The sequence below is a fragment of the Phyllostomus hastatus genome, unplaced genomic scaffold (assembly GCF_019186645.2).
Source record: "Phyllostomus hastatus isolate PE091 unplaced genomic scaffold, TTU_PhHast_1.1 phas_scaffold_345, whole genome shotgun sequence".
Classification (NCBI taxonomy): domain Eukaryota; kingdom Metazoa; phylum Chordata; class Mammalia; order Chiroptera; family Phyllostomidae; genus Phyllostomus; species Phyllostomus hastatus.
In genome coordinates, this window is record NW_025334024.1 from 2,031,809 (window position 1) to 2,046,289 (window position 14,481).

Sequence of the window (14,481 nt, forward strand, 5' to 3'; positions counted from 1 at the left end):
AACTGGAACATGCTCTAATCTTTAGTTTATTTCTGGTTAAAAATATAGCAATCCAGTGCAGTGTAGTAAAGAAATCTGCTTGAAAGACAGCAGAGAAACAGCTAAACATAAGCAAAGCAAGGCAGAGTCATAGACGGGCTGTACCCAGGACGGCTGTGGGAACTCCCTCGGAGGACCTTCTTGGGTGTGAGCACAGGGGGACCTGTGGATGGACGTGCCCATGACCTCACGGACACGGCCATGCACACAGGCCGGTCTGGCTCTGTGGCTAGGACCAAAAGGACACGGAAACATTCCGGAATCTTGTTCTTTTGTTTGGGTGACAGAGCAATGCTAGTCGAGAAGGCAGAGACACCAGGGACCTGTTTTTGACTGAAACGAGTTGTGTTTAGTGTCGGGGGGGAGATGGATATGCAGCGACTCCTCAGGAGTTTTCAAGCCACTGGGTTGCAACCACATTCCTGTCCTGGGACCAGACCGGCTCCAGAGAATGACTGAGGCATCTGGAAGGAGTAGGCATGTCTGTGGGGGAAGTTGCAGGCACAGAACGAAGATGCGAAACCCGTGGGCTCAGTGACAATGAGATGATGGCGTCATTTAAGGGCCACAGACATCTGACAGGGACGTGGGAGCCTGTGTACCTGTCCTGCACAGTACATACAGGAATGCCACATGCTCAGAGCCTAGACTTGGTGGCCCAGGGGACCCCACACTGCTCCCTGCCCTCCAGCACCAGTCCCGGGCTTCCACAGCCTGTGGACGTCTGCACACGGCCCCACTGGGGTCTGGTGGGGGGGCTCGGGAAATGGGGGGACCCGGGGGAGAGAAGAACTTGGCTTTAAGACTTGGTGTGGGGATCTGGCCTTTAAGGAACGCCTCGGGGCGGTGCTGAGACTAGGGCAGGGTTGTGACCTGTTCCGTGGGAAGAGAAGAGAAGCTAGACCTCTGCTTCCTTAAAGGTGCAGCACAGATTTAGAACAGAAAAGGGCCCGGGCTGCTCCCAGCCAGGGTGGGGCACCCTCATCCCTGCGCCTCACGCCCATACTTGTCACCCGCTATTCCAGGACAGAGGAAAAGCAGAGTTAACTGCCTCCCCGCGTTACACCTCATGGCAGCTGCTCCCCCCTGGCCGGGCACAGCTGGACACGCGGAGGGGTCTTCCTTGGGCTGCCGCCTCCTCCACGTCCCAGGCAGGAGTGTGATGACATTGATGACGATGATGATTTTATTTTTTTGCCGCTGATATGCCGGGATCCCTTTTCTTTCCACTTCAAGCTGGAGGGTCGGCGTGCTGGCCTCCTTCTGCCATGCCACACAGCAGAGTGTTATACAAGCAAAGAATTCTGGCTAAAATCCAAAAAACATTACCCAGAAAAAAAGGCAAACTGTGAGTAATACCCAATCGTGTTGTTCTGTGAAGAAACTTGGAAGTAGCCATGGGCTATCTGAGTTATGATCCTTTCCCTTTTGTTGTTTTGCTTTTAACGTCCCCCTTTTGCACACCAACTGGTATTTTTGCTAATGTGACAATCTCATCAGATGAAAAAGTTAATAAACAAAATGGCGACTCCGATGTTGAGCAAGATCACCATGGCTACCAGGATGGGAGCCGAGCCCTGGAACAGAAGGAGAGGAGAAGTGAGCCCGAGGCCTGGTCTGGAGTGTGCTCTCTCTGGCCAACGCCCCTACTGCCCCGCTGGCCCTCCCAGCCCCAGGCCACAGCAGGAGATCCGAGAGGGTGGGCGGGTGACGGATCTCTTAGGAGACAGCAGAAACCCGACGTCTGGCTCTTCAGAGTGGGAGCCCCTCAGAGGTCAGACTGGGGGGCAGGGCGCCCATGTGATGGTCAGTCTGCAGCTGCTGCTCTCAGACCCCTCCCCTCGTGGCTCTGGAAACTCGGGCATCTCTCCCAGGGCCAAGCAAGCATCCCCCGCCCACGTTATTTTTGCTTCCAGCTCTGCACAGCTGGGACTTCTGATGCCACTCAGTTTCAGACACAGCCTCCCCAGAGGGCCCCTAAATTCATCCTGAGATCCAATAACCGGCCAGGGGAGAAGCCTCCAATAGGCCCGTGAACCCATCTTCCCGGAAGCTGCTCCAGCCCTGTGCTCACTGCCATCCCCACGCAGCCCGGCCCCTCGGGAGCAGGAAGGAGGGCTTTCCTTCGAGCAGTTCCTGGGGCGTGGGGGGCCTGGCGCCCCAGAGCGCCTCAGACCACAGGCGCTCCTCCTCTTGCCTCCCGGCCTTGAAGCCTCTCAGTGAGGGGTGTGGGGGCTGTCCCCCAGGGCAGGATGAGAGGTAGCACCCAAGGCCTCAGCCATGGTTGCCCCCCACCTCGGGGTCCCCAGCTGCCCCTCAGGACCAGGTGTTGGTCTGGTGGAGTAAGGAGGGGTGCGCAACTGGAAGTCTGGCTTCTACTCAACAGAGCTTCATGTTAAAGCGCCTAGATGTGCGGACACCGTTAAGTGGGCCGAATGTGGAATCCTTCCTGCACCTCCCACCCCTGCCCCTTCACCTGGCTGTTCCTGAGGTGGCCACGTATACGTGTGCACACGGGTGGGGGTACACACCACGTGGACAGGCACCACATACATATGGGTGCACATGCACCCGCACGGCCAGCTGCCGGGATGAGGAAAATGGAGTTGCGAGCCCCAGCTGGGGCTTGGGTCCCAGGGGCTGTGCTCCTGGAGGGGCTAGGAGGGGGTGGGCAGGGGCATTTTAAGGAGCTGCCCACCAGCAAGAAAGGCACGCTCACAGTGGTATCAAGGGAGCACAAATGGCCTCAGGAGCCAGCAGACCGTCTGCCAGCAGGAAGCCTCTCTTCCACATGCCGTGACAACACCCAGATGGGGCCCCAGAGTCCTGAGGTCTGGACTCGAGAAGCGCGGGTGCCAGGCTCTGCCTGCCTATGAGGCAGCCCCCCTGCGCTCCCCTTGTACCAGTGAGACTGCAGGTGGGATCGTGGGGGACCCTGTGGGAGTGTCGCCCTGGCGTGTGGGTCTGAAGTGTTCCATTGGCCCTTCCCGCTGCCACTTCGCCAAGGGACCAAAGTGTGTCTGCTTACAGGTGGAGGCCTCCTGACAAAAGGTCTTCTGGGTACGAGAGCCCTCCCCAGCTGCCCCCTCCTCACAGAGTCCTGTCCAGGGAACTGTTCTTCCCTCCATCCTGTGCGCTTTGGGTCAGGAGGGCTTCCAGGCAGCGCTCGCACCTGAGAGGCAGGCCCTCCCTCCTGAGCAGCCCCAGGGTCCCGCCCACCAACCTGGTGTGGGCCAGAAGCCTCACTAAGGAACTCCCAGAGAATGTCTGTGCAGTGCCACGGGCCCACAAGTGGAGAGCCCTGGCTCACCCGTCAGAAAGCAGGTTATGTTGGAGCAAGACTTGTGTGTTCTGGCATATGGGGGGAACACCGTGCCTGGCCATAAGTAAACGGTGTGCCCTGGACAGAGGGGACCTGCCCCGGCTTGACACGCTACCTGCTCCCTGTGTCTGGCCCTCTGTCTCCAGGACTGGGAGACTTCTCAGAGACAGTGCTGGCGAGGACTTCTTACCAGGAGACAGCCTGCAGTGCAGGGAGGACCCTCCTGCACAGCTGGGCGTTCGGAGCGAGCTGGGGAAAGGTCTGGGTGACCCCTGGGCCCCCTGCTGCCCAGCGTCATGTTGGGAGCTTCCCCAGCCGTCCACGTGCTTTCACTGCGGCATCAACCCGGGGAGTGACCTCTCGAGGACCCGCCTGCAGGAAGTGCCGCCCAGCCCACTGCCTGCAGGCGAGGGCCCTGCTGTGGAAGCCAGCGCCGGCACCCTGAGAGCCACTCCTCCTGCTGCCCCTGCCTGCCAGCCTGCAGCTGGAGGAGGACTCCTCAGAAGTCTCAGAGCTTGGTGTCCCGGTTGGTGGACCTGGGCGCTCACTCCCCAGGACTGTCGGGCGTCCACTTACCGTGCTGGACTTGAGCTCATCCCCGTTCTCCTCGTCCGATTCCAGTGCCACGGGCGAGGACTTCTGGGGTGGGGAGAAGGTCAGGTCCCAGCGCAGCAGCCGGTGCTCAGCCCTGTCCCCCAGCCGCAAGCTCTCCAGTCTCTGCACCGCGGGCTCTGCGCTCGCGGCCGGCCGGGCGTTCTCCTTGTTCTGGGACTTGGATCTCAGTCTCTGCACCCCAAAGCCCCGGTCCTCGCCCTGGCCCCGGCAGGCAGCCCCCCTGCTGTAGCGTCTCTTCTGATGGTGCGCTTCCTGCACGTGGGAGTCCACCCTCAGCAGGGGCTTCATTTCCATCTCGTAGTTGCTCAGCTTTTCCTCATCCAGCTCCAGCAGCTTGGCGCCCCCCGAGCCGGGGTTGCCGGCCCGAGGGTGGGAAGTCCAGGAGAACGCAGGGGGCGACTCCGTCCGCCGCTCCCGGGGCTTGGGGTTGCCGGGCTGCTTGTGGCCCGAGCCCCGGGTGCGGAAGTCCTCCGCGGGCTGGCCACTGCGGAGGGTGCCACTGCGGACCCCCCTGGAGCCCCCTGCCTTTTCCTCACCCCAGCTGTTGCGGCTGTAGTCCCCTCCTCTGCCCTCCAGGAGCATCTGGATGTCCCCGCCTCGCTCCTCGTCCACGGATACCTGCCTGGAGAAGTGGGCGACCTTGTTCCTGGAGGTGGGGGCCGGTGGTGGGGTGGCTGAGGGGCTGGCAGGGAAGCTCTGCAGGGGGCTGTCATCGGGGGTCAGGTCCGAGGGGGTGGTGCCCTTGCGGTACAGCTCCGGGCTCTCCTGCTGCATGGGCGTCCCGATGGAGATCCCCTCGATGTCGTCGCTGGACACCTGGTGCTTCGGCCGCTGGTACTCGAGCCCTACGTGGAGGAGGAGCAGGCGGCACGCACAGGTTGGCTTACTCACACAGTAGGCCTGGTCTCACCCCAGGACGTCAGGGGAACAGTCCGGGACACAGTGGATCCCAAGCCCCCCACCCCTCAGGTGCTTTGAGGGGGACCAGGTCACCACAGGTGGTGGAAGACAGCAGTTCTGGCCCCAGTACCCAGCTGCGGGGCTGATGCAAGGCTCAGAGTGCACAAGGACTTGGGGTCAGCCCACTTTGGGGGGCAGTCTCAGGTCCTATCTCCACGGACCTTCCTGAGGATGGAAGGAAGCACCTCCTGCTAAGTGACCTATGGGGTCTCATGGCCTGGGGAGGGAGGCCACAACATTATGGCCACCGGCCCTGTCCAGACAGGACACCTCCACCTCAGGGCGGTCTAGACCTCCTGGTGGCCTGTTCTGAGAGAACGGGGGCATCTTCCCAGCCTGCTGTTGGGCTTCTCTCCTTGCTCCCACACTGGGGACTCTGAGCCAGGGCGGGGGAAGGCCTTGGGGGACACAGCACCCTTGTTGTGGCCAGAAACTTCTCGGTACAGCAGGGACCAGGCACCCCGTTTATGAGGGGACATCCACCATGCTGTTGGTGGCACCCCTGGTAGCCTGAGGCTCTCACTCTCATTTTGGGGGTTGAGAGGCAGAGGGGCCAAAACATGGCTGAGCCGCAGACACCTCTGCGCAGTCACCAAGGCTGTCCCACAGAAGGGCGGGCGGAGACCCTGGGGAGGCCCCACGTGGTCCTGGGTGGGGAAATCTGAGCCCCATGCATGCTGGGCCTCCAGGCACGCAGTCAGCCCCCCTGCATCTGCACCCATTGTCGCACAGGGTGTGGCCCAGGGAGTGCAGGTCTCATTCAACCACCACACCTGTGCGGCCGCAGGATGGGGACTGGGCTGCAGCCACACCCCTCCCCACCCTGCACACACCCGGGTTCCTAGCACAGAGAAGGGAACAGGCTGGAGGGTTTTTGAGGAACCACACGGATGACTGCCCTCCCTGTGGGGGGCCCTACAGGCACCACGTGGGAGAGCCCTGGCCCCATCACAGGGCTCCGTGATCACGCTCCTGGCCTGCCCCCACCGTGATACAGACTTCTGGGGCCAGGCCCCTGCACCTCGAACCTTGGGCCACAGAGGAGCCTGGACACTGAGTCCTGCAGGGTCCTGTGGCCTCCCCAGGAGACCAGCTGTCCACTATGAGCCCTAGGGTCCTCCCTGGCTGGCCTGTGGGCTCCGCACCCCAGAGAGAGGTGCCCTCATGCTCAGGTCCAGCACCCTGGCTGCCAGCTAGAAGTTCCAGAGCACGTGGCGTTCCCGGAAGCATCCTCGTGAAAGTGCGGAACAGAATGTGTATGACTAAACTACGACACCTCTGTGCCCTGTCTCGGCTTCTCCTGCCTCCCAGAAGTAGGCCTGGCCTCCTCTGCCCCAGAGGCCAGGACCCTGCCTGTGAGGCCGGGAGCTTCGGGTCTCTAGGAGGTGAGCTCAGGGCGTGGTCTCAGGACCGAGACTGTGCGGCCAACTCCACCCCGTCTCCTACTTGCAGGCAGAGCCCTGAGGGAAGTGGCCTAGCTGGACTCCAGGGCTCCTGCTGCAGCGGGAGCTTCCAAGGGAGACCAGAGGGGAGTGGGGCAGGACACGGGGCAGGGGGGTGGGCTGGTCTGGCTTGCGAGGACCTCAGCCCCAGCAGGCCTTCTCATCATCGACACCCCCTTCTCAGCCCTCTCCGCCTCCCTCAGGCGTGTTCCCCAGCAGTGGCTTCTAGCTCCTCCCAGCTCCCACCAAGGACACCGTGGAAGCTCCCCTCGCTGTTCCAGAGCCGCTCTGTCCAGCGTAGCTGTCAACAGGCACGCGTCTCTGTCTACACTTAAATATAGGTTAGTGACGATCAAATAAAACTAAGGACGCTGGTTCTCGGCCACACTAGTCACAGTACCCACATGGCTAGTAGCTACCTCAGTGGGCAGAGCAGTTAGAATAGTTCATGCATCATAGAAAGTTCTAGAATAACAGGGAAGGGGAGGGAGACAGACCACATGCACATCCAGAGCACACACATTCGGTATCCTGGGAATCAGGAGAGGGATGCTCAGAAACATGTGGACACGGGCACAGCCCTAGAGGCGGGGAGAAACACTGAAACCACATGCTCTGACACGTGTGTCTGAGGGGGGCATGTGCCAAGGCCCCTTGTAGGGACATGCACCATCACGAGGGAGAGTGAACACGCAGTGAGGTGGCGATGGGCAGAACCTGCTGGAATGTGGCCTTGGAGGGCACCTTGCCGCCCCACCCCCACGTCACACCCGACTCACCGTTTTCCCTGTGCTGGAAGGAAGGTGAGAACTCTTTGGCAGTGATCCTGGCAATCCGTGCCTCCTCCTGGGCCTTCTGGGCTGCGGTGAGGGCTGCCTCCGCCTTGGCCCGGGAGTGGGACGTCCTGGGCAGGGAGAGACAGGGAGGGCGGTGAAGGCACAGAAGGCTGGGCGGCCGCTGGTCCCCACGGTGGGTTGGGTCAGGACAGGACGCTGGGCGCCCTGGGGGTTATGCCCTCAGACCGGATCTCTCATTCATTCATTCAGCAAACATCACTGGGTGCCAGCCAGGGCAGACAGACCACCAGCGCCTTTGGGCATGGGGCGGACCACAACCGGTGTGGCGCTCGGGTCCCAGATGCAAGCTGGGCCTTAAATTAGGGGAGACTTTGTCCTGGACAGAGCTCCAGGTCCTGCAGCAAGGAGTGTGCCTCCTGCCCTGTCGTGTGCGCTGACTAAAGGCCGAGACCCACACTGACCCGTCTCTGAGTCTCTAGGGGTGAGCAGGTGCTCAATCAACATTGACCTGACAAGAAATGTAATTTGGGGGGCAGTTGTACCCCGCTGCACCCAAGGGGGTGAGCGACTGGCCCACTGGGCTCTTGAGCAGGGACAGAGAGCCCGATGGCAGGACCAGTCAGCTCCCAGCAGCAGATCAGGCCAAGAGTGCACGGAACCAGATGCTCCCCCAGCCGCAGGCGTGGGTCCAGCCCAGGGAGGCTGTGGCCCATCCTGCTGGAGGCCGTGTTTCTGCTGAGGGATTCTCCAGACAGTCCAGATGCCTAGTATCCTGTGCCCAGGCAGTCCCATCAGGTGTGAACTGGGCCTCCCTCATCCCAGCAGATGGCACGGCAACCCCCTAAGCTCTACCCTGAGAAGGAAGCACAGGTGAGCTGAGAGCTGGGGGAGATCATGGGAGACCTGAGCTGGGGCTGCAGCTGGTCCCTGGCCCCCACGGCCTGGCTCTCCTTCCACTCAGGCACCCCACATGCACAGGCCAGGCTGGGCGCCCCTCAGCCATCATCTGGCACCTTCTGGAAGCTGCTGTCACCGACCCGTCTGTGGAAGAGACAGGCTTAGAGTTTAAGAAGCTTCTCCAAGTCTGCATGAAACACGGTTCAGATGCTGAGAGAAAGCAAGTCTGCTCCCCACCGACCCTGCCCAGAGGTAAGGCCTAACTCCCACCAGCACCTTTTTTCTTTTCTGGATTTTATTATGTTTAGAGAGGGAGGAAGGGAAGGAGAAAGAGAGAGAGAAAAACATCAATGTGTGGTTGCCTCTCGCACACCCCCTACTCGGGAGCTGGCCCACAACCCAGACATGTGTCCTGACTGGGAATCAAACCGCCCACCAGCATCTTAATGTGGGTGAGGTATCACGTGGAACACGGGCACAGTCCCTCCTAGGAGGAGCTGAGAGGCCGAGTGAAAGTCACACGTCTCTGTGCCCCATTTCTCTGGTGGTCTTACAACGTCTGTGACACCACTGACCTCATGTATTTTTGGGGGGGGCACATGAAATCCCCAAACACAGCCTCAGGGCAGGGGGACATCATCAGAATGGGTTTGTTCTCATGTCAGTAAACATTCTGAACACGCTGCACCAAGCAGCAGACCCGGCGACGCCCCACTCTGGGAGGCGTCCGGTGACAGGGCTGGCAGTTGGCTGGACGTGGCGGCCCTGAAACTCGTAGCCCGGTGGTCCTGGGACTCTGACTCGGGGGCCTGGGGTGTGGGTGGCCCCCACTTGCCCTGTGCCTCTCCCCAGCAAGGCCCATGTGAGACGCTCCTCCCTTTATAACATGAGGCGGCACGGGGCGCCCGAGGCAGGGTACTGCCATGGGTCCCTATGTCTCACTTGCCTGGTGTCCTGGCTGCAGAGGGCACTGCTTCCCAACATCCGGGAAATCGAGGCGCAGTGACCAAAAAAATGGCCTTCCCCCCAGAGGTCTCCCCACAAGGCTCCTCTGAGCAGACTGGCCTTCCCAACACCCAAGTTCCTCACAGGCTGCAGGCCCACCCAGGGGCCCGCACTCCTTGTGAGTGACAAGTCTTTCCAAAACTCGACCACACTAGTAACAACTGCACTACAAGAAAACAAATGTCTCACACACACACACACACACACACACACACACACACACACGCAGTCACAGCATGAACACGTGTCCAGGAAACGAAGGGAGCTGCCGAGGACGCCCGGGCAGCAGTGTCCAGGGCTCCTGTTCACATGCCTCCCCGGCCACACCCACATCCTGCCCGCCGCTCCAGCGCCTGGGAGCCGACCCTGAAGACCGAGAAGCCTGGAGGAAAACTGCTGCAAAAGTGCAGCAGTGAGGAAATCGTCCCCTTCACAGAGTTTTCTCCTAGAAGCTGGGAAAAGATGACTGTCATTCGAGAGAGCGGCAGCTCCGTGTCCCTTGGGAGCATAAGCTGAGAAGCACCACCTTCTAGAAGATTCCTTTGGAATGCTTGGTTGTAATTACAACAGAAGAGGGGCAGGAGCTTCATGGTGACAAAGCCATTAATAAAGCACTAATTATTAATGCTTCATTTGTATCAGTAATAAATCAATTAGGTAAGTCGTTACTGCAGCCTTTAGCCCATTCCCACCACAGGCGCCTGAGCAGCCTTCCACCTGAGGCCAGAGCGTTCCAGTCCTGTGGTCCCTGAAGGTCACAGCCGCAAGTTCATGAACAATTTGGGCTGGAAGAGGTGCGTCTGTATCTCGAGAGCCATCAGCTCCTCACATGAGAAACACGGGTGGTGGTCAGACCCGGTGAGGGCCAGCAAGAGCCTCAGTGGCCCCAGCCCCCATCGGGCTGGGAGTGCCAGTGACAGAGGGGAAAGGACGGGACCGGGACGGCCAGCAGAGCAGCTCCCGGCCACCTCTCTGGCTCATGTCCTCGGCTGAGACCCGGTGAGCGGACAGCTGGGGCTGCACAGCCTCCCCAACCCGGAGACCCTGGCAGAGGCCCTGAACAGCTCCCGGAGGGGCTCTGAACCGGGGGCCTTAGGGCGGGTCCCCGTGTCCTCGGACTCTGTGTTCAGAATGCTGCATATGCTTCACCTCCACCAGAGGCAGAGGGTTCATGGCTCCCGTCAGACTCCGCGAGGCCCCGCGGTGCCCCAAAGCTGAGATGGCCACAGTGCGGGCAAAGGCCGCCGGCCCGGCGGAGAGAAGCGCAGCATGCGACCCAGGAGCCTGGGGAAGCGGTGCCGTCCCAGCCCAGCCCCGCAGCAGCCCCATGGACCCTGCACACACCTCCGCTGGGATGCTGCTGCTTCTCTCCAGAACTCACCATGGGCTGGTTTTTGATTCTGTTTGTGGTAATAACTGTTTTATTGAGATATGACTCATGTACTATGCAATCCTCCACTTAAAATTCGGTAGTTTGTAGCGTGTGTAGTCACAGTGCTGCATCCCTCACCACAATTCCAGAACACTTTCGCCCCCAAGAACCTGGTTCCCGTCCCCAGTCACCCCCACCCGCCCGTCTTCCCCAACACCTTCCCACCCGCCCCAGGCAACCTCGGGGCTCTTTCTGTGCCAGTAAATTTGCGTATTCTGGACATACCATGCCGAACTAGGGTTCTGGGTTTTTTTAAGGTTTTCTTTGTCCTTTCTTTAAAAAAAACTGAGGTGTAATTCATATGACATAAAGCAAACCATTTAAAAGTGTTCAGTTCAGGGGCATCTAGCATGTTCAGAGTGTTGTGCAGCCACCATCTCTACCTAGTTATAGAACACTTCTGTCACCCCAAAAAGGAGACCCAGACCCATTACCAGTCACTCCCATTCCCACCTACGTCCCCAGCCCCCGGGGGGTTCTGAGTGACAGTTCAGCACCTCCCATCACCACGGCTGGGGTGTCAACTGCACCTGGCTGCTGTGTGGAATACTGGGGCCTCCCACCCACTGGCCGAGTGCCCCAATCCCAGGCACCTCAGGTAATTAGCTGGCTAAGGAGTGTCACAGCCAACCAGATGCATGTCCCCAAAGCTGTGTCTGGCTGGGACCCAAGCAGGTGACGTCCACCCTGAACCACCCACACACTTTGTCCACCAGGTCTGGGATGGGCCTAGTTCTTAGTGTCACACAACGTACTCGTGTCAGACGATGGGCTGCTGAGAAGTAAGTATGTTTTAGGGGCTGTGAGCTGAGCAATCGAGACAGCGAGTGGCCAGGCGGTCGGGGAGAGGGCATGGGGGCCTCCCAAGACTGGTGGGAGAGTCCGTGAGCGAGGAGGCTCCAAGGGTGGGGGTTTGGAAAGGCCGAGGAGGGGAACGAGGCCGGGACCAGGCTCATCCGTGTCTCCAGTCCCACTCGTCATCCCAGCCTTTACTTACCTCGTACTCTGTCACCTCCCAACACGGGCAGGCAGGCGAATGGACCCGTAACAGAATAACTTTAGGTCCCAAGGAAATGAGGGGAGTGGACAGAGGCAGGAAGCCAGGAGTGAGAGTGACAGAGTGTGTGTCCTGGGCCCGGGCCACCGAGGGGTGCAGGGAACAGCAACGCTGAGGATCAGGGTGCACGTCAGCCCACGTCCCAGCTGCGACCCCGGAAAGGACAGCCAGGCCAGGCCCCAGACCTGGGCCTGGGGGAAGTCTCACTCAGCCTCACAGCTTTCCCTGGGGGCTCCTGGTCAGGACCCTCGATGCAGGCAGCTGGGGCACGCAAAGGGAGTTCAGGGAAGATGAACGGAAGGGCCCGGCGACCCTGCAGACCAGCACTCAGGGCCGGACCAGGGCCAGACCAGGGCCAGCGCAGCTCTGTGGAGACTCCTCCTTGAAGTCGAGCTTGGATGGTCCGGGGGAGCAGGCACCCCCTTGAGAGAGTGTGAGAGGGAGCACCCTCTGCTCTCTGCTAACGGCAGATCTCCACACCCTTCACAGTCACTGTCGCTGACCACGACAGATGCAGACAAAGAGGGAGCCCAAACAAGGCTCTGGACTGCGGGGTGGCACTGGTGAGGCAGGGGCACGGCCCGACTGAGGAGGGGAAGGCAGGGTGGGCAGAGCGAGTGGCTGCTGGGTGAAGGCGGAAAGGGGAGCCATGGATGGTTGTTGAGGAGCAGCAGTTCAGTGCTTTGGAGGGACAGTGTGTGCTGCAGTCCGCAGCTAAGCACAGCATGCTGGACTGGACAAGGCTGCTCACAGGGTGAAGTTATAAGGAAACGTGAGATCTTGGTGTGTTTTAAAGTAGCAAGTTTGATGGTTCCTCACTTAGAGGAATAATGTGAACTTTTGTTTATTATACAAGTGCCACCTCAGAGAAGTCAGCTTAAATCCCCCAAAAGTCGGGCTAACGGGACGTCATTCCAAAGCATTCTGCACACGAGCATTCTAGCAGCATATGGCTGCAGACACCTGTGGAGGACCGCCCGGTCCCCTGTCCTCACTGGACACGTGTAGCTCAGTGCCCACAGCCTTTCCTGGGGAGGGGGCAGGAGTCCAGAAGGCCAAGCAAAGATCGTTCTCTCACTGTACATGCATCTGTTTCGTCCCAAACCCTCGGAAATAAGAACCACGCTCTCGGGCCTGGCTGACTCTCACTGAAGCAGACCTGCCCCTGGGAGCGCCCCCTGCACATGGCGTCCTTGGGCAGCCCCGGCCCTGCCGGACCGGTCCCAGCTGCCCCTCCTCAAAGCCAGCATGGTGGGTGTGCCAGGGTCCTCCACCCCTCAGGCCCGCGGCCCTGTCCTCACAGTGCCCACAGACCCACCCTTGATGGGCACCTGTCATGAATACCCCCCAAGACCACGCCCTCCTGGACAGGAAGGCATGCCACCCCGCCCTGCCTGCTGCGAGCTCCTCCAACACACAGGACACGTGGGCAAATGGGAAACATCCTGAGGGGCCACTGTTGGTCTCCCCAGCTCTGCTTAGTGAATATATCACAAACATTAGTTCCGAACACCTTACATGTATCCACATACACATGTTCACACCTACATAAAAAAGAATATGCTGTGCCAACCCTAAAATAAAATGAAATCAAGACAAATGCATTTAATAGAGAAAAAAACCCCAGTGCATCACAAAGGTTAACATCATGAGAATTTCAGGACACGGGCCAACAGCCAAGCTCCTGGATGGGTAAGGGCTGGGCTTGGCTGGGGGCAGGCTGCCTCAGGCTGGCACCTGCGGGGCAAGGCACGGACAGCCCCTGAGCTCCAGGGGCCTCCTTGTTGCTAGCCTCTCCGGGCTGCATCTCCATCACATTCTTCCCCCTGCCTCCAGGGTGATCGGGCCCTGCACCCCGCCCACAGCCTGCTCCCACAGGCAGCTGGGGTCCCAGGAAAGTGGCTGTGCCGAGTGCACCGGGTCCCTGTGCTGCTGCGGACCAGCGGGCGGGCAGGGGCTGGGCTTCTTCAACTCGGGTGGCCAGCCCTTGCAGGCAGCTCAGGGGACAGATCTGCAACCTCAGGGGCTTCAGGGAAGTCAAGGTCACAGACACACAGGACGAGGGGCAGGTGGGGCACGGGCTGACCTGCCCATGTCCCTACAGGTCCACCCTCAGTACCTGTACTGTACGGAAAAGTGTCCCTCCAAACTTTGTCCTGGAACCTGGGAATGTGACCTTAACTTGGAAATAGCATCTTTCCAGGTGTGATAAAACCCTGCCCACCTGGCTGCCCCCGTGTCTGACTCAGCAGGTCAGGGGCAGGACCTGGGAATTGGCTGCTGGTGGTCCGGGACGGTCAGTCTAAGAACCTTTGCACATGGTGGGAAACTAAATGCTGTGCCTCCCTCACTGCCTGCTGCTTACTGTTCTGCTGCATCTGCCCTAGTCCAGGGACAGCCCCGCCCTCCAGCCCCTCTGTATTCTGGCCAGACACCAGGTGAGCCAGCTCAGTCCATCCCGGCTCCGGCCCCCGGCCCTCAGAATGAGGGCGCGCCTGCCCCAGTGCTGCCCCCCTCTGTCTGCAGAGGAGTGGGACATGTGACCTGCTGGTGGGTCTCCAGCCGCGCCACCCCTTCCCCCATGTTCAGACCTGGATTTTCTCCCCCAACCAGAGTGGACTAGTCGAGGGCAGGTCTGTGGGACATGAAGGTCTCTCATGCTCTACCTTGGGCCCCACAGGACGAAGCCCCTGGGCACCCAGCTGTCAGCAGTGCTGGTGACCAAGGGACTGAAAGGGACCTGAGGGTTTTCTGAGATCGCCCTTCCCACCCATTCAGCACTTGTTGAGCCCCTGCTGTGTGCTTGCTGCAGCCCCAGAGCCACAGAAGGAGGTGGAGCAGACAAGGAAGCACAGTAGAGAAGATGGGGTGCGGCAGAGCAGCCATGAGGCGCAGGGGGCAGGGCTCATGCTGGG

General features: G+C 60.2%; 1 protein-coding gene across 1 annotated transcript in view; it reads right to left on the reverse strand.

Moving 5' to 3' along the window:
- Positions 1 to 1,472: 1,472 nt before the first annotated feature.
- The window catches only part of JPH3 (junctophilin 3), a 94,228-nt gene continuing 81,219 nt past the window's right edge, over positions 1,473 to 14,481 (reverse strand). The window contains exons 3-5 of the mRNA XM_045818446.1: positions 7,158 to 7,282; positions 3,938 to 4,821; positions 1,473 to 1,616 (exon numbers count right to left, since the gene is read on the reverse strand). Coding sequence (XP_045674402.1) covers positions 1,536 to 1,616; positions 3,938 to 4,821; positions 7,158 to 7,282 — 1,090 coding nt within the window. The 3' untranslated portion in view covers positions 1,473 to 1,535. The remainder of the gene's footprint in view (positions 1,617 to 3,937; positions 4,822 to 7,157; positions 7,283 to 14,481) is intronic.